This window comes from Bolinopsis microptera, chromosome 2 (assembly GCF_026151205.1).
Source record: "Bolinopsis microptera isolate Bmic1 chromosome 2, MBARI_Bmic_1.0, whole genome shotgun sequence".
Lineage (NCBI taxonomy): Eukaryota > Metazoa > Ctenophora > Tentaculata > Lobata > Bolinopsidae > Bolinopsis > Bolinopsis microptera.
Genome location: NC_087073.1, coordinates 13,144,185 through 13,163,079, shown reverse-complemented (window position 1 = coordinate 13,163,079; position 18,895 = coordinate 13,144,185). Strand labels below are relative to the sequence as shown.

The window sequence follows — 18,895 nt, the reverse complement described above, 5'->3', positions numbered from 1 at the left end:
ACGTATTATCGTAACGACATGATCACGGCCGTTAAAATGGCTGTTAGTTGACTGTTCATAACAGCTGCTCTATATTTGTGCGCTCTATCATAAGGTTGTTTCAGAGCTGCTAAACTCCGGCTAATATAACAAGCATTTTTATATAGCCATTTAAGAAGGAAAAATACTTAGCACTTTACAACCAACAATCACTCATGTTTTAAACCTTTATAGCGAGTCGGCATATTACAATTTTACCGAAGTCAATTATTTGTACTTGAAAAGTATAAGAGTTAAGACTGCAGAATCTTTAGTGCTATATAAGTATAAAAAGCAGAAAAACACGCCACATGAGGTCTCAAAATATAGATAACAGTAAGATTTTTAATCTGCCTGCACGACGCACGTGAGATGGGGGAATGTTTTTTATTCTTCTTCTTTACAGGAAGTGGTAACCTGTTTTTATAGTCCCTCTAGTTCGTATTGTTGTTACGCCACTGCTTGTTGTATTTCCTGCTACCACTGCTTGTGTGTTCCGGCCCTCGTGTTAGGGTTCTTGGACAGCCAGGACTGTTTTTCTTTGCTAGCTGATAAGATATTTATGAAAAATAAAATAAGGAGGAAAGGAATTATTTAACGTTTCAATGTGACAACATTGAAATTTGCACTTTTGATTTCATCTTGGTCTGGGGTAATTGGAGGAGAGTCCTTACATGAGACGTCAAGTAATAACGGACTTCGGCTGTTGGATTTCTGTGCCATGTATCAGTTGACAGTTGGAGGAACATTGTTTCAACACAAGGACATCCATAAAGGCACCTGGAGGTCTCCCAATTATAGCCGTACTGTCAATCAGATAGATCATGTTTGTATCTCTACCAAGTGGAGTCACTCTCTTCTTGATGTTCGAACTTATAGAGGTGCAGACATAGGCTCTGATCACTACTTGGTCAAGAGTCCTATGAGGATCAAACTGATGGGAATCAAAAAGATACAAGGGTCACATAGAAAAGCACCAGCTATCGAGCATCTGCGTGACCAATCTAAGGTGCAGGAGTATTGCATCGCACTGCATAACCGATTCAGTGGTCTGCCGGTGGAAGAGAGTCTGGATGGAGAGTGGGAGTTGGTCAAGGAGGGCATCAGGGAAGTTTCTTTGGAGGTTTTGGGTCAACGCCCGCGCCGGAGGAAGAAGCAGCACTTGTCACAAGAGACAAAGGATCTCATCACGGAGCGGAGTAAGGTCAAGCAGAAATGCACAAGTGATGGATTCAATAGATCTGAGTATTCTCTTGCTAATAAGCGTGTTAAGAAGAGCTGCAAGAAGGACGATGAGAACTGGGCTTTACAGGTTGCAGCCGATCTGGAAACAGCTTCTTCACACGGTCAGCAGAGGGAGGTCTGGCAGATGATCAAGTCCTTGTCAGGCAAGAAGAGTCGGAAGTCAACTGCTGTCAGAGATAAAACCGAGAAGTTGATTTCTGACCCCGCTGCTCAACGAAAACGATGGGGTGAGCACTTCGCTGAACTACTAAATCCGCAGATAGGAGACGTGGACCTTTCAGACCGAGACAGTCTAGAGGTCGCACCATGTTTTCCGTATCTGAGTGATAGTGATATACCCCCTAGCAGAACAGAGATATCTGAGGCTTTAAAGGGTCTGAAGAATCACAAGAGCCCTGGAATTGATGAAATTTCCAACGAACAGCTGAAGTATGGGGCTTCTGGTCTTTTAGACAGGCTTGAGAAACTGTTTGCACGTGTATGGGAGACAGAGAATGTGCCAGAGGATTGGGTTAAGGGTATCATTGTTATTGTCCCGAAAAAGGGTGATACATCATACTGCTCGAACAACAGGGGCATTACCCTACGCTCCACGGCATCAAAACTCTATCAGATAATAGTGTTGCGACGGATGAATGCGGGGCTTGAAGAACTGCTCCGAGTCGTTTCAGAACCTAGAAATAGTGGTCAGAGCTGGTTTTGTGGTTAAGTTTTGTAGTTGGAAAGTGTTTTTAATGTAGAGTGGGATCAGCTCTGAGGATTTATAATTTGCATCATTTAGTCGTTTCAGAACCTAGAAATAGTGCTCAGAGTCGGTTTTGTGGTTAAGTTTTGTAGTTGGAAAGTGTTTTTAATGTAGAGTGGGATCAGCTCTGAGGATTTATAATTCGTATCATTTAGTCGTTTCAGAACCTAGAAATAGTGGTCAGAGTCGGTTTTGTGGTTAAGTTTTGTAGTTGGAAAGTGTTTTTAATGTAGAGTGGGATCAGCTCTGAGGATTTATAATTCGCATCATTTAGTCGTTTCAGAACCTAGAAATAGTGGTCAGAGCTGGTTTTGTGGTTAAGTTTTGTAGTTGGAAAGTGTTTTTAATGTAGAGTGGGATCAGCTCTGAGGATTTATAATTTGCATCATTTAGTCGTTTCAGAACCTAGAAATAGTGGTCAGAGCTGGTTTTGTGGTTAAGTTTTGTAGTTGGAAAGTGTTTTTAATGTAGAGTGGGATCAGCTCTGAGGATTTATAATTTGCATCATTTAGTCGTTTCAGAACCTAGAAATAGTGCTCAGAGTCGGTTTTGTGGTTAAGTTTTGTAGTTGGAAAGTGTTTTTAATGTAGAGTGGGATCAGCTCTGAGGATTTATAATTCGTATCATTTAGACGTTTCAGAACCTAGAAATAGTGGTCAGAGTCGGTTTTGTGGTTAAGTTTTGTAGTTGGAAAGTGTTTTTATGTAGAGTGGGATCAGCTCTGAGGATTTATAATTCGCATCATTTAGTCGTTTCAGAACCTAGAAATAGTGGTCAGAGCTGGTTTTGTGGTTAAGTTTTGTAGTTGGAAAGTGTTTTTAATGTAGAGTGGGATCAGCTCTGAGGATTTATAATTCGCATCATTTAGTCGTTTGAGAACCTAGAAATAGTGGTCAGAGCTGGTTTTGTGGTTAAGTTTTGTAGTTGGAAAGTGTTTTTCATGTAGAGTGGGATCAGCTCTGAGGATTTATAATTCGCATCATTTAGACGTTTCAGAACCTAGAAATAGTGCTAAAAGCTGGTTTTGTGGTTAAGTTTTGTAGTTGGAAAGTGTTTTTAATGTAGAGTGGGATCAGCTCTGAGGATTTATAATTTGCATCATTTAGTCGTTTCAGAACCTAGAAATAGTGCTCAGAGTCGGTTTTGTGGTTAAGTTTTGTAGTTGGAAAGTGTTTTTAATGTAGAGTGGGATCAGCTCTGAGGATTTATAATTCGCATCATTTAGTCGTTTCAGAACCTAGAAATAGTGGTCAGAGCTGGTTTTGTGGTTAAGTTTTGTAGTTGGAAAGTGTTTTTAATGTAGAGTGGGATCAGCTCTGAGGATTTATAATTTGCATCATTTAGTCGTTTCAGAACCTAGAAATAGTGGTCAGAGCTGGTTTTGTGGTTAAGTTTTGTAGTTGGAAAGTGTTTTTAATGTAGAGTGGGATCAGCTCTGAGGATTTATAATTTGCATCATTTAGTCGTTTCAGAACCTAGAAATAGTGCTCAGAGTCGGTTTTGTGGTTAAGTTTTGTAGTTGGAAAGTGTTTTTAATGTAGAGTGGGATCAGCTCTGAGGATTTATAATTCGTATCATTTAGACGTTTCAGAACCTAGAAATAGTGGTCAGAGTCGGTTTTGTGGTTAAGTTTTGTAGTTGGAAAGTGTTTTTAATGTAGAGTGGGATCAGCTCTGAGGATTTATAATTCGCATCATTTAGTCGTTTGAGAACCTAGAAATAGTGCTCAAAGCTGGTTTTGTGGTTAAGTTTTGTAGTTGGAAAGTGTTTTTAATGTAGAGTGGGATCAGCTCTGAGGATTTATAATTCGCATCATTTAGACGTTTCAGAACCTAGAAATAGTGCTAAAAGCTGGTTTTGTGGTTAAGTTTTGTAGTTGGAAACTGTTTTTAATGTAGAGTGGGATCAGCTCTGAGGATTTATAATTTGCATCATTTAGTCGTTTGAGAACCTAGAAATAGTGGTCAGAGCTGGTTTTGTGGTTAAGTTTTGTAGTTGGAAAGTGTTTTTCATGTAGAGTGGGATCAGCTCTGAGGATTTATAATTTGCATCATTTAGTCGTTTCAGAACCTAGAAATAGTGGTCAGAGCTGGTTTTGTGGTTAAGTTTTGTAGTTGGAAAGTGTTTTTAATGTAGAGTGGGATCAGCTCTGAGGATTTATAATTTGCATCATTTAGTCGTTTCAGAACCTAGAAATAGTGGTCAGAGCTGGTTTTGTGGTTAAGTTTTGTAGTTGGAAAGTGTTTTTAATGTAGAGTGGGATCAGCTCTGAGGATTTATAATTTGCATCATTTAGTCGTTTCAGAACCTAGAAATAGTGGTCAGAGCTGGTTTTGTGGTTAAGTTTTGTAGTTGGAAAGTGTTTTTAATGTAGAGTGGGATCAGCTCTGAGGATTTATAATTTGCATCATTTAGTCGTTTGAGAACCTAGAAATAGTGGTCAGAGCTGGTTTTGTGGTTAAGTTTTTTAGTTGGAAAGTGTTTTTAATGTAGAGTGGGATCAGCTCTGAGGATTTATAATTCGCATCATTTAGTCGTTTGAGAACCTAGAAATAGTGCTCAAAGCTGGTTTTGTGGTTAAGTTTTGTAGTTGGAAAGTGTTTTTAATGTAGAGTGGGATCAGCTCTGAGGATTTATAATTCGCATCATTTAGACGTTTCAGAACCTAGAAATAGTGCTAAAAGCTGGTTTTGTGGTTAAGTTTTGTAGTTGGAAACTGTTTTTAATGTAGAGTGGGATCAGCTCTGAGGATTTATAATTTGCATCATTTAGTCGTTTGAGAACCTAGAAATAGTGGTCAGAGCTGGTTTTGTGGTTAAGTTTTGTAGTTGGAAAGTGTTTTTCATGTAGAGTGGGATCAGCTCTGAGGATTTATAATTCGCATCATTTAGACGTTTCAGAACCTAGAAATAGTGCTAAAAGCTGGTTTTGTGGTTAAGTTTTGTAGTTGGAAAGTGTTTTTAATGTAGAGTGGGATCAGCTCTGAGGATTTATAATTTGCATCATTTAGTCGTTTCAGAACCTAGAAATAGTGCTCAGAGTCGGTTTTGTGGTTAAGTTTTGTAGTTGGAAAGTGTTTTTAATGTAGAGTGGGATCAGCTCTGAGGATTTATAATTCGCATCATTTAGTCGTTTCAGAACCTAGAAATAGTGGTCAGAGCTGGTTTTGTGGTTAAGTTTTGTAGTTGGAAAGTGTTTTTAATGTAGAGTGGGATCAGCTCTGAGGATTTATAATTTGCATCATTTAGTCGTTTCAGAACCTAGAAATAGTGGTCAGAGCTGGTTTTGTGGTTAAGTTTTGTAGTTGGAAAGTGTTTTTAATGTAGAGTGGGATCAGCTCTGAGGATTTATAATTTGCATCATTTAGTCGTTTCAGAACCTAGAAATAGTGCTCAGAGTCGGTTTTGTGGTTAAGTTTTGTAGTTGGAAAGTGTTTTTAATGTAGAGTGGGAACAGCTCTGAGGATTTATAATTCGTATCATTTAGACGTTTCAGAACCTAGAAATAGTGGTCAGAGTCGGTTTTGTGGTTAAGTTTTGTAGTTGGAAAGTGTTTTTAATGTAGAGTGGGATCAGCTCTGAGGATTTATAATTCGCATCATTTAGTCGTTTCAGAACCTAGAAATAGTGGTCAGAGCTGGTTTTGTGGTTAAGTTTTGTAGTTGGAAAGTGTTTTTAATGTAGAGTGGGATCAGCTCTGAGGATTTATAATTCGCATCATTTAGTCGTTTGAGAACCTAGAAATAGTGCTCAAAGCTGGTTTTGTGGTTAAGTTTTGTAGTTGGAAAGTGTTTTTAATGTAGAGTGGGATCAGCTCTGAGGATTTATAATTCGCATCATTTAGACGTTTCAGAACCTAGAAATAGTGCTAAAAGCTGGTTTTGTGGTTAAGTTTTGTAGTTGGAAACTGTTTTTTAATGTAGAGTGGGATCAGCTCTGAGGATTTATAATTTGCATCATTTAGTCGTTTGAGAACCTAGAAATAGTGGTCAGAGCTGGTTTTGTGGTTAAGTTTTGTAGTTGGAAAGTGTTTTTCATGTAGAGTGGGATCAGCTCTGAGGATTTATAATTTGCATCATTTAGTCGTTTCAGAACCTAGAAATAGTGGTCAGAGCTGGTTTTGTGGTTAAGTTTTGTAGTTGGAAAGTGTTTTTAATGTAGAGTGGGATCAGCTCTGAGGATTTATAATTTGCATCATTTAGTCGTTTCAGAACCTAGAAATAGTGGTCAGAGCTGGTTTTGTGGTTAAGTTTTGTAGTTGGAAAGTGTTTTTAATGTAGAGTGGGATCAGCTCTGAGGATTTATAATTTGCATCATTTAGTCGTTTCAGAACCTAGAAATAGTGGTCAGAGCTGGTTTTGTGGTTAAGTTTTGTAGTTGGAAAGTGTTTTTAATGTAGAGTGGGATCAGCTCTGAGGATTTATAATTTGCATCATTTAGTCGTTTGAGAACCTAGAAATAGTGGTCAGAGCTGGTTTTGTGGTTAAGTTTTTTAGTTGGAAAGTGTTTTTAATGTAGAGTGGGATCAGCTCTGAGGATTTATAATTCGCATCATTTAGTCGTTTGAGAACCTAGAAATAGTGCTCAAAGCTGGTTTTGTGGTTAAGTTTTGTAGTTGGAAAGTGTTTTTAATGTAGAGTGGGATCAGCTCTGAGGATTTATAATTCGCATCATTTAGACGTTTCAGAACCTAGAAATAGTGCTAAAAGCTGGTTTTGTGGTTAAGTTTTGTAGTTGGAAACTGTTTTTAATGTAGAGTGGGATCAGCTCTGAGGATTTATAATTTGCATCATTTAGTCGTTTGAGAACCTAGAAATAGTGGTCAGAGCTGGTTTTGTGGTTAAGTTTTGTAGTTGGAAAGTGTTTTTCATGTAGAGTGGGATCAGCTCTGAGGATTTATAATTTGCATCATTTAGTCGTTTCAGAACCTAGAAATAGTGGTCAGAGCTGGTTTTGTGGTTAAGTTTTGTAGTTGGAAAGTGTTTTTAATGTAGAGTGGGATCAGCTCTGAGGATTTATAATTTGCATCATTTAGTCGTTTCAGAACCTAGAAATAGTGGTCAGAGCTGGTTTTGTGGTTAAGTTTTGTAGTTGGAAAGTGTTTTTAATGTAGAGTGGCATCAGCTCTGAGGATTTATAATTTGCATCATTTAGTCGTTTCAGAACCTAGAAATAGTGGTCAGAGCTGGTTTTGTGGTTAAGTTTTGTAGTTGGAAAGTGTTTTTAATGTAGAGTGGGATCAGCTCTGAGGATTTATAATTTGCATCATTTAGTCGTTTGAGAACCTAGAAATAGTGGTCAGAGCTGGTTTTGTGGTTAAGTTTTGTAGTTGGAAAGTGTTTTTAATGTAGAGTGGGATCAGCTCTGAGGATTTATAATTTGCATCATTTAGTCGTTTCAGAACCTAGAAATAGTGGTCAGAGCTGGTTTTGTGGTTAAGTTTTTTAGTTGGAAAGTGTTTTTAATGTAGAGTGGGATCAGCTCTGAGGATTTATAATTTGCATCATTTAGTCGTTTCAGAACCTAGAAATAGTGGTCAGAGCTGGTTTTGTGGTTAAGTTTTGTAGTTGGAAAGTGTTTTTAATGTAGAGTGGGATCAGCTCTGAGGATTTATAATTCGCATCATTTAGTCGTTTCAGAACCTAGAAATAGTGCTCAGAGTCGGTTTTGTGGTTAAGTTTTGTAGTTGGAAAGTGTTTTTAATGTAGAGTGGGATCAGCTCTGAGGATTTATAATTCGCATCATTTAGTCGTTTCAGAACCTAGAAATAGTGGTCAGAGCTGGTTTTGTGGTTAAGTTTTGTAGTTGGAAAGTGTTTTTAATGTAGAGTGGGATCAGCTCTGAGGATTTATAATTTGCATCATTTAGTCGTTTCAGAACCTAGAAATAGTGGTCAGAGCTGGTTTTGTGGTTAAGTTTTGTAGTTGGAAAGTGTTTTTAATGTAGAGTGGGATCAGCTCTGAGGATTTATAATTTGCATCATTTAGTCGTTTCAGAACCTAGAAATAGTGCTCAGAGTCGGTTTTGTGGTTAAGTTTTGTAGTTGGAAAGTGTTTTTAATGTAGAGTGGGATCAGCTCTGAGGATTTATAATTCGTATCATTTAGACGTTTCAGAACCTAGAAATAGTGGTCAGAGCTGGTTTTGTGGTTAAGTTTTGTAGTTGGAAAGTGTTTTTCATGTAGAGTGGGATCAGCTCTGAGGATTTATAATTTGCATCATTTAGTCGTTTCAGAACCTAGAAATAGTGGTCAGAGCTGGTTTTGTGGTTAAGTTTTGTAGTTGGAAAGTGTTTTTAATGTAGAGTGGGATCAGCTCTGAGGATTTATAATTTGCATCATTTAGTCGTTTCAGAACCTAGAAATAGTGCTCAGAGTCGGTTTTGTGGTTAAGTTTTGTAGTTGGAAAGTGTTTTTAATGTAGAGTGGGATCAGCTCTGAGGATTTATAATTTGCATCATTTAGTCGTTTGAGAACCTAGAAATAGTGGTCAGAGCTGGTTTTGTGGTTAAGTTTTGTAGTTGGAAAGTGTTTTTCATGTAGAGTGGGATCAGCTCTGAGGATTTATAATTTGCATCATTTAGTCGTTTCAGAACCTAGAAATAGTGGTCAGAGCTGGTTTTGTGGTTAAGTTTTGTAGTTGGAAAGTGTTTTTAATGTAGAGTGGGATCAGCTCTGAGGATTTATAATTCGTATCATTTAGTCGTTTGAGAACCTAGAAATAGTGGTCAGAGCTGGTTTTGTGGTTAAGTTTTGTAGTTGGAAAGTGTTTTTCATGTAGAGTGGGATCAGCTCTGAGGATTTATAATTCGCATCATTTAGACGTTTCAGAACCTAGAAATAGTGCTAAAAGCTGGTTTTGTGGTTAAGTTTTGTAGTTGGAAAGTGTTTTTAATGTAGAGTGGGATCAGCTCTGAGGATTTATAATTTGCATCATTTAGTCGTTTCAGAACCTAGAAATAGTGCTCAGAGTCGGTTTTGTGGTTAAGTTTTGTAGTTGGAAAGTGTTTTTAATGTAGAGTGGGATCAGCTCTGAGGATTTATAATTCGCATCATTTAGTCGTTTCAGAACCTAGAAATAGTGGTCAGAGCTGGTTTTGTGGTTAAGTTTTGTAGTTGGAAAGTGTTTTTAATGTAGAGTGGGATCAGCTCTGAGGATTTATAATTTGCATCATTTAGTCGTTTCAGAACCTAGAAATAGTGGTCAGAGCTGGTTTTGTGGTTAAGTTTTGTAGTTGGAAAGTGTTTTTAATGTAGAGTGGGATCAGCTCTGAGGATTTATAATTTGCATCATTTAGTCGTTTCAGAACCTAGAAATAGTGCTCAGAGTCGGTTTTGTGGTTAAGTTTTGTAGTTGGAAAGTGTTTTTAATGTAGAGTGGGATCAGCTCTGAGGATTTATAATTCGTATCATTTAGACGTTTCAGAACCTAGAAATAGTGGTCAGAGTCGGTTTTGTGGTTAAGTTTTGTAGTTGGAAAGTGTTTTTAATGTAGAGTGGGATCAGCTCTGAGGATTTATAATTCGCATCATTTAGTCGTTTCAGAACCTAGAAATAGTGGTCAGAGCTGGTTTTGTGGTTAAGTTTTGTAGTTGGAAAGTGTTTTTAATGTAGAGTGGGATCAGCTCTGAGGATTTATAATTCGCATCATTTAGTCGTTTGAGAACCTAGAAATAGTGCTCAAAGCTGGTTTTGTGGTTAAGTTTTGTAGTTGGAAAGTGTTTTTAATGTAGAGTGGGATCAGCTCTGAGGATTTATAATTCGCATCATTTAGACGTTTCAGAACCTAGAAATAGTGCTAAAAGCTGGTTTTGTGGTTAAGTTTTGTAGTTGGAAACTGTTTTTAATGTAGAGTGGGATCAGCTCTGAGGATTTATAATTTGCATCATTTAGTCGTTTGAGAACCTAGAAATAGTGGTCAGAGCTGGTTTTGTGGTTAAGTTTTGTAGTTGGAAAGTGTTTTTCATGTAGAGTGGGATCAGCTCTGAGGATTTATAATTTGCATCATTTAGTCGTTTCAGAACCTAGAAATAGTGGTCAGAGCTGGTTTTGTGGTTAAGTTTTGTAGTTGGAAAGTGTTTTTAATGTAGAGTGGGATCAGCTCTGAGGATTTATAATTTGCATCATTTAGTCGTTTCAGAACCTAGAAATAGTGCTCAGAGTCGGTTTTGTGGTTAAGTTTTGTAGTTGGAAAGTGTTTTTAATGTAGAGTGGGATCAGCTCTGAGGATTTATAATTTGCATCATTTAGTCGTTTCAGAACCTAGAAATAGTGCTCAGAGTCGGTTTTGTGGTTAAGTTTTGAAAGTTGTTCATGAATTCATACACTGTAGACTGTATAAGTGCCGTACATTTGATTAGCAATTTACTGGGCACGTGACTTAATTGTGCCATGATGTTGATTGTTGCCAAATTTCGGTAACAAATTAGGACTTAATTTGAGTTTACTGCACGCGCGATGAATAATTTGTGTTTATAGAGATCTGCGGCGCGTTATTAGGTTAACCAATGAAATCACGGCGTTTTTGTCACGTGACAGTCGACTGTAGAGTGATTAATTATCATCCTTTTTAAAAGGAGCTTTTCTGCCGTCCCTTGACCGAAATTAGTGAGGTCGGTGAGATTGACACAAGTCGCCGTCAAGGTACTGAAGGCAGTATATCCGGAGAAAACTTTGATGCAATGATGAAATAAATATTTTGAATATGTCCTACCGGTAGGAAAAATTCGAATTTCAGCTCTCAGCTCCAAGCTCCGCGACCCAAATTTCACTGTTTTGACTGAATTTTTTTTGAATGAAAATTTTTTTGTCACTGAAAATGGCACAGCCACAAGACACGATCGAGAAAATGAAAGTTTAAAAAGATGCTTATATATCAAATAATTCTGTTAAATCACCAGGAATAGTATGTTTTTTCCAATGATGTGAGTTATTTCAGTTTCATATTCAGCACAGTCGTTTTCCCGAATTGGGATTAGTCAAAGATCCTCCGGAACTGTGACTCTTCCTGGCTGATCATTTGTTACCACATTGCCCCTACAACTTCAGCACTAACAATAACATTGAAGAGGAGGCCTGTGCAGAGACCTTATTAAGATGGCGGCAGAGATGACATAAAAGTGGGTAACTATCAATTAATTCAGCCTCTTGGGGTCCTTGAAATTTCAAAATCTTTATCACTTTGGCCCCAGGCTCAGGACTTTTGACCTTCACCCAGGATTCTTGGCCCAATTTGTGCGTATCATTTTAATTGTGAGTGCAGAAGAAGCCTTAATTTGAGATACCCTGTCTATCAATTTCATTATCAGTTCCCACTACGTTTAACGTTCAGATATGTATTCAAAGTGTGCCATATTATGGGCCGATGAGAAGGTTGATAGTAATACTTCTCAATATACTAATATATGAAATAAATTATCGAATAAAAGTGACAAAATAAATAAAACGCTGATCTGAATAATCTGAATTTGAAACTGATAACATTGATTCCAAAGTATTTACAATTCAACAATTTTTATCTAAACATCTCAACACCTGAGCTGAGCTCTCTGGTCAATAAATAATGACTTTAAGTCTCATATCACAACAATATGCACTACTTCTATAGCTCTATTCTAATAAGCTAAATACTGTCAGTTCAGCACATAGCTCGCTGATTATCAGTGGAAGAACGGACGTTTTTTTATGAAAAATGATTTTGAACCGAGGATTGTTTTATGGTATTAAAGGCAATGCTTTAATATAATCTAATGTTTATCTGGCCTCAATTTTAAATTGAACAATAGTTCAATAAGTGTCGTGACATTTTATTTATCGTTTAAGATTCTAAAAAGAATGGCAAATTAATCTCTGACTAACACGTTGCATAATTTGACCCTTCACCCTAAATGGATGTGAGAATAAAATAACATTGTTATTTACTACTAGCATTTACTAGCATTAAAACTAGCATTGGCGCACCTTAAAACAGGAGCAAGCCAGAAAATCTCGGGAATTTACAAAACACAATCAATTCAGAATAAATCTGTGAAAAATAACATATCTGTCTGATATCTTCACAGTGCTAGTTCTAAGGATTGCAAGAGCAAAGTCTTTTGTTTTCAAGGTTGGGTCGAAATCTTCTTCTCCTCTTCGTTTTCAGCTGAGTACGGATGTGTCACACTTCTCCTAAATCTTCGTAAGTCATATCTTCACTCGATGTGGTTCTCTAGATATAATAAGATAATATGAGCTCAAGTATTTCTCATTCTCCGCCTCGCCACATTCATGCACACCTTTGGTTTTCTCTGTGATCTCCAGGAGCAGGTTCCTCTGTTGCTCATACGACACTCACCGTAGTCTTCATAACACCTGCCGTAGTGAAAACGTCAAACATCCAAAAAATGTGCGACATGCTTAATAATAATCCCCAAAATTTACTTATCGGGTTTTAAAGTTCATATTAATATAGAAATAGCAAGTAAATGTTGTTGCTAATTCTTGTCAGCTAGCACTGCGAATGTGATGATTTTTTAATACTTTCAAGTTTTCCTGCTTACCTCTCTTGGAGGGTGTCCCTCTTGGTGAAACATCTGCTGGTCTCGAACACGCTGAACGCCTCCCCACTCTCGACGCCTCCGCAAACTTCCCCGTTACATCCGAACACCTTGCAGGAGCAGTGTCGCTTGTTGGGCAGGGCGTTCAGGGTACGTTGTATTGAGGTGGTGATGGTCGACCACTTTCTAGAGTAGTCGCAAGAGGTCTGAAAAGGAGTCAGGTGTTACTTTCATCTAGATCGGAAGTATCAAATTGGAAAAAGAAGTCCCAAAAATTCAATTTAAAGGGTTAGTGAATAGTATTAGTATTGTTGTTAATTGGCTTATTGATGTGAGCGGAAATACTGAAAATAGGAAACTCACCACAACAAGGATAGTGTCAACTATTCTCCCAGACAGAAGATAAGTGTTTCTCCTGACGAACGAGGTACCGCAGAAGTCCTCGTTAGCTGGAGTGTACAGGGCAACTCTATCTCCTGCCTTTAGATTGTCTCCGTCCGGCAGGTGGAATATCTCTTTTACTAGAATCTGAAGTGATGGAGTGTTATTTCTACGGTGTAGTACTAGTATGCTCTCAACATTTTGTAAAGTCTCAACAATGATTAGAATAGACCCAGAATAAAGTTCATAAGTAGAGTTGTGGTAAATTATGGTAATCGTTATTTTGGTCCCAAATATAGAGACTATGGAGTGAGATTAGAAAGTTAGAAGAACTGATAATGATATCAATCCTTTGAACTCCTGGAAATTGAAACCACAGTATATTTTACTTTTTTTACATTTGTAACATTTCTGTTTCCTTTAGTATAGCTACAAATGAGAAACAATTATGCCCTCGTGTATGGCAATATGGCAATATTGAGATGGCAATGTTGAAATGTGGGGTGCGGTAGAAGGTAGACTTGTAGACGGTGGGAAACAGACACCATTCCCTCCTATTTTGCACGCTTCAGCCCCAGACAGCTCCGCCAAATCTGCTTTTAAACTCACATGCGGTTTATTGGAGACGCCCTGTTCACAATTCTACAGTATGTGATCCACATTGCAATGGAATTATGGAGATCTTTGGTATGGAATTGAGAAGGGTCATGCTTGCTCTCAAATATTTGGCCGGTATAAGTAGAAAGAAGGGTCATGCTTGCTCTCAAATAGTTGGCCGTTGATTTCAACCTGAGGCTCTTTCCGGGCTACGTCACTCAATAAACCTTGACTCTAAAAAGTATGATCAGGCCGCTAAGTAAGGATCAGTCCGCTAAGTGAAGGTAAAGAGGGGTTGTCACGCTTTCATTTCCCCACTCCCCGACACTAACAGGTTACCTTTTCATTACTACAAGACTAGATCACCCCCTTATTGACACTAACAGGCTTATATCTCAGTGCTAGGTGTACCTAATATCTGGATATTAGTCGGTAACTGTCGGGGATATGGCTCGGATCAGCCGGATATGGCTTGGTATCTGGAGTGGAGAGTGAGGTCCCCTGTAACGGGGTTATAAGTCTCTAGTTACTAATGTGGGAAGAAAGGTGGGAGTTATTACCTGGTAGCCATGAAGCGCACGTCGATGTCCTCGTCCCATGCTATCGTCAAGGATCTTCGCTTTGATAACTGAAATGATTAATACGGTTAAAAGTTATATCGAGAAGTTGTGAAGAGCTAGTGACTACGTGATTGAGCAATCCAGGATAGAATCCTGGATACAAGCGAGCCAGTGAGATGGGCTCAAATTGGAATGCTCGCGGTTAAATTGTTTGACAGGAGATTGGGCAGTGTGGCCGGGGAGGGTGGCTCAATGACAGGTAATTGGCAATTCATGACAAGTCTTTAGTCGCAGGTGGCAGAGTGCCGTATCTCGGGGAGTCAGCTCCGCGGTCGAGTGAGCACTGGTCTCTCCGGGAGGTTGGTGAGAAACAACATGGCCAGCCATCTGCTGCTACTTTCACAGATAGTGTTGTGTGGGATAGTCAGGACGACGCGAGACTGGCTACACAGTTTAGCATGACAGAAAGGTGAGAGAGAGAGAGAGAGAGAGTGTGTGAGGTGCAAGGCTCCACGATCTGCCGGCACCATCACCTGTCAGCCTAGCACCAGATTAATCACTCTCCAACTAGATGACAACCCCCCTCAAATACCTCCCCCCCAATTAATATACCTCAGTAATGGCGCTATACACGGACATCAGCTCTCATTTAATGAATAAAAAGACATTAAAATAAATGCCTCGTTACGTCAGGACTCCTACTGAAGCCAGGGATCTTCACGCCGGTGGCATTGGTCAAATTACATAACAAATCCTGGGAACCTGGTAGTGACGGCATATTGCAAAAATGCTAATTAAAACGGCCGTTTTTCTGTCACCGAGAGTCGAAATAAGGTTAAATGACTGTCTATTCACTGGGAGTTCTTCAACATGATGTGAAGTGACTGTCTATTCACTGAGAGGTGAAGTAACTGTTCGAAGTGGGAGTAATTATGGTACAGATTTTGGCGGGCTTGATAAAGATTTTGGCGGGATCGGACAGTGATAGGATTTCTGCCAAAAATAGAGCAATCCTCATTTACGGTCGCCTATTTCAAAAGGAAAACAAAACGTGTTCTTTTATGAATATTGCGACAAAAGTTATGGGAGTGCATGGTGACCGGCCCACAAAGGCCGGGTATGCTTATCCTTGTAATAACGATTACACTAGATACTAATCTCCTCTGTTAATTCTTGTCAAGGTGGCTGAATTTTTTACTAAATCTAAGCAGAGGAACACTAGCACGCCTTCAACCCAGTCAGTCAGGCAGGTTAAAATACTTTCCGGTCTTGGAGACTGTAAGCTGGGGGATCTTCTGAAATTCCAGGAGGGTGGAGTTTTGCTTGCTTTCAAATTATGCAAATGAGGGGCTGTGGGATGACATATCATCATTTAATTAGGCAGATCCAGCCACAATACTACAATAACAGCGCTGGTACTTGGTAGGGTGACACAAGTATCCACTACTTGAGCTAGTCAGCCTGGATCCGGAATTTGAACAAAGAATCCACACTAATTTATTATCATTGTTCACACTAAAACTTGACAAGAAGAGAGCCAGGTAGGCTGATGCTAAGTTAGTGTACAAGCACGCAACATGAAGGAAGATACATGGCGCCCCTCAAAGGATACAGCCTCCCAGTTACAGGCCGAATTAACGGAACACAAATAGAGTAAACTTGGAAAGAGATCACTGTTTGGTCGTGTCAGTGGTAACACTTCTGAGTTCTTTAAACACTTGTGTCACACACTACATGGAGGTGGGAAGGGTAGGAGGGTCAATAGTAGACACAAGTTGTTGTGCTTGTTGGTAGAATATTCGATTTTTAATTCGCAGGGGACATTGAAAGAGAAGGATTGTTGAATTAATTGAACCGGAAAGATTAGTTGCTAAATATAGAGCTGTAAGATTCTTGGTGGTCACTGTTTTCACTGGTCTTTAACTCAAATAGTCTGGTTGTTTGCCCGACAGTACATGAGCGGAAACACAAAATATAATTCCCAAGATATCCTTGATGAAATCTTCCCAAGATATACTTGATGACGGATGCTTGAAGTTCGAATTGAATACTTGAGTGCTCGTGATTGTCCTATTTAGGCCTGGTGCCACGATCGTGTTACATATGTTAATAATTCGACATGCTGCAGACATCACGGTTACATTGCTATTACAAATATTCGCTCTGGATAAATTTAACACCTACAAAAAGTCTGCTGCCGCAGATTATAGGCGCCAACTCCATCGGCTCCGGAGAGGAAATAATATTGCTGAATAGTGGGAGAAAAAGTTAAAGAAGTAGAAGTTAACAGCCTCATTATCCTGTACAGGTCTAGCTGTACGACGGGTCTAGCTAGGCGGGTCTGCGTTCAATCTGAAACTGGCATGGCCTGCCACGATCTGTGCGGGATTTAAGCTGTGATAAAAATAATCCAATATAATTAGCATCGTAATAGTCGTGGCACAAGCCTAGCTCGCGAGAAAATGTGGTATCATATGTCGGGTATGAGCGGGGAGATCTAGAGTTGAGGCTGACACGCCTGTGTCGGGGTTAGCTCCGGAGCAGTGTCGGGGTTAGCTGTGGAGCTGTGAGAGGAATGTGAACCTACTACTGTTGACACCTTCCTGTCTACAGGGGATACTTTACCACCACCAGGTCTAACTCACATACCTCACTCACATACCTCACTAACCAGCTGGCTGACAGCTGTTCTGACGGCCGCTGGTAACCGGAGGAGTGCTAAAACACCTCACTCATGTTCATTCCAACATTCCTCGCCCACTCACTGTTAGGTTGTTGTTTGTGGAGACAAAAGAGAGGAGGGCTTTAGGATGACCAAATGCTAGTGACTCTGTTGAGAGGTGGATCTTGTGACTATTTCAAGGATTCATGGGCAAAAAGAAGAAGTAGTAAAAACTACAATAGAAGTTAAAAGCTGAAACAGAAGTGGAAAAGCTAATGACTGTGGCGGTGCTGCAGATTCACAAAGTAATCTAATGGGGTAGAAACAAAACAAAGTAGCAGCTTCAGGTTGTGATTGTGACTGTTTGTTAAACTTAGAAATTGTCATCTCTATTTTAGCAACTTTCCCACCCTAGTGCGACTTCCCTGATGACGACCTACAATCAATAAAGACCATGACGCAATAACGGCCCTAACCGCAAAATAAAGATACAAAGTAACAAAGCAAAGTTTTGACGCAATAACAACTCACCGAAATCGTCTCTACACATGTGGTTGTGGAGCGAGGATCTGAGGCAGAAACACCCAGGTTGACGAGGTATCCTTCCGAATTGTGGGGCAGTATCTCCAATCTGGGACGTGTCGATAATGGTAGATGCAGCGAGCAGGCTCGCGAAGTGAACGAGTAGAACTAAGCAGAACATAGTGGATTTGTGCAGCACTGAAGTGATATAGTGTGACTATTTAAGCTGAGAGGCGACAGGGAGACTCGGCTGCACACTCTGCCCGGCGCCTCTTGCACAGGGGGCCCCCTGCCCGGGTCGCAGAGGGGAGACTGGCGCCCCGGTATCACAGAGAAGGGCAGGCAGGCGCGATGAGTCCACACCGGGCCCCTCTCTCCTCAACCCAGTCAGATCTCCTCTACCCAATAGTTGGCATCCAGCCACCGAGGTCAGGTAGATTTTAAACCCCAGTTCAGTGGAGATAATGCGCTTCACCCTTGTTGTAACGCAGCAGCCAGGTTGAATATATTGTAATAAAATCAGCAGCCACGGACTGAGGAATCTTCTTGGTTGAGTATGGTGCAATGCCAACCACAGGATGGTGCGATGAAATTCGAGATCGGGTACCTGTGTCAAAATCCCATTATGATAATTCCTGTACCCACGATATGAGCAAGAAGTGCTGGAATGAGGCTTCCTGGTTTTAACTATACGGGGTGGAAAGAATGGACCTGATAATCGGGCCGTAATAATAAATGGTTACTGGTTAGTTAATGTTAACTGCTAGACTACGTTTACAGTTTCAACTCTAATGCAGGGCCACATTTTATATCACTGTAGTACTGTAGTGATTCCCAACTATAACGACATGATAATAACATTTCATAACCTTATTGATTAACACCTGTAAGTGAAGACAATGAAATTGCGAATTCCCTCACGTCTTACCTGAACTTGCCTGCATATCTACACTGAGAAGGCTACCTTTAAACAATGCCAAAGCAATTAATTCGATAAGGGGAAACAATGAACCTAAAAAAGTCTAGAAAACTACTATTTTCAGGGTTATTTTCCATTATTAAATTGGGACATTGGGCAGTTGAGCAATCTAATACGGGTCAGGTACTGTCTCTCAGGATTATTTGTCACATTAACTCTGTCTGATGAAAGTTATCAGTGGGAAGTGGAAGGGTTTAAGCTGTCACAGTGTAACATTTACATGTGATCGTCACACTTTCTCAGTGTGATAATCACACCGGAACCAGCTCACTCGCATCGCAGGTGTGATCGTGTGATATTCACTATTTGAGCTTTCTTGACGCTTCCTTTTATCCCGTGGACAGTGGTTATAGACCGCATATAGTACATTTTGACAGCTCTTCAAATACATATACTCGCCAGAAATAGCATGTATAGTAATCTAATTTATTACTTGGCTTGCTTGTGAAAATATATTGAGACACTGTTGATTGATACAGCTGACTGCTATTTAGTTTCTTATATTCTCGTTAACTGTTTGTTAGTCACGTGGTCTTGTCTTTTAAACAGTATTGATGGTTCCTTGCAGTGCTAGCTGGTGTTCAGGGCGCTCTATAGTGTAGTTTTTGCATGACACCGCGCTGCATGCTGCCACCACTATTATCTTACCTTTAG

At 39.6% G+C, this 18,895-nt stretch overlaps 2 protein-coding genes across 2 annotated transcripts in view; both read right to left on the bottom strand.

Moving 5' to 3' along the window:
* LOC134826600 (myophilin-like) overlaps positions 1-18,895 on the bottom strand; it is a 105,575-nt gene that overhangs the window by 44,202 nt on the left and 42,478 nt on the right. The window lies entirely within an intron of this gene.
* LOC134811139 (metalloproteinase inhibitor 1-like) lies at positions 11,460-17,461 on the bottom strand. Its single transcript, XM_063817876.1, has 5 exons — positions 17,272-17,461; positions 14,079-14,146; positions 12,904-13,068; positions 12,544-12,746; positions 11,460-12,355 (listed from the first exon to the last, which is right to left on the bottom strand). The coding sequence occupies exons 1-5, from the start codon at positions 17,441-17,443 to the stop codon at positions 12,238-12,240; spliced, it is 726 nt and encodes a 241-aa protein (XP_063673946.1). The 5' UTR covers positions 17,444-17,461; the 3' UTR covers positions 11,460-12,237.

Excerpts from the sequence above, each read along its gene's own strand:
- LOC134811139 (XM_063817876.1), bottom strand. The coding sequence starts at position 17,443 with ATGTTCTGCTTAGTTCTACTCGTTCACTTCGCGAGCCTGCTCGCTGCA. Across the intron at positions 13,069-14,078 it reads GTGCGCTTCATGGCTACCAG|ATTCTAGTAAAAGAGATATT; the intron begins GTAATAACTCCC and ends CCATCACTTCAG. Across the intron at positions 12,356-12,543 it reads AGGGACACCCTCCAAGAGAG|GTGTTATGAAGACTACGGTG; the intron begins GTAAGCAGGAAA and ends TCACTACGGCAG.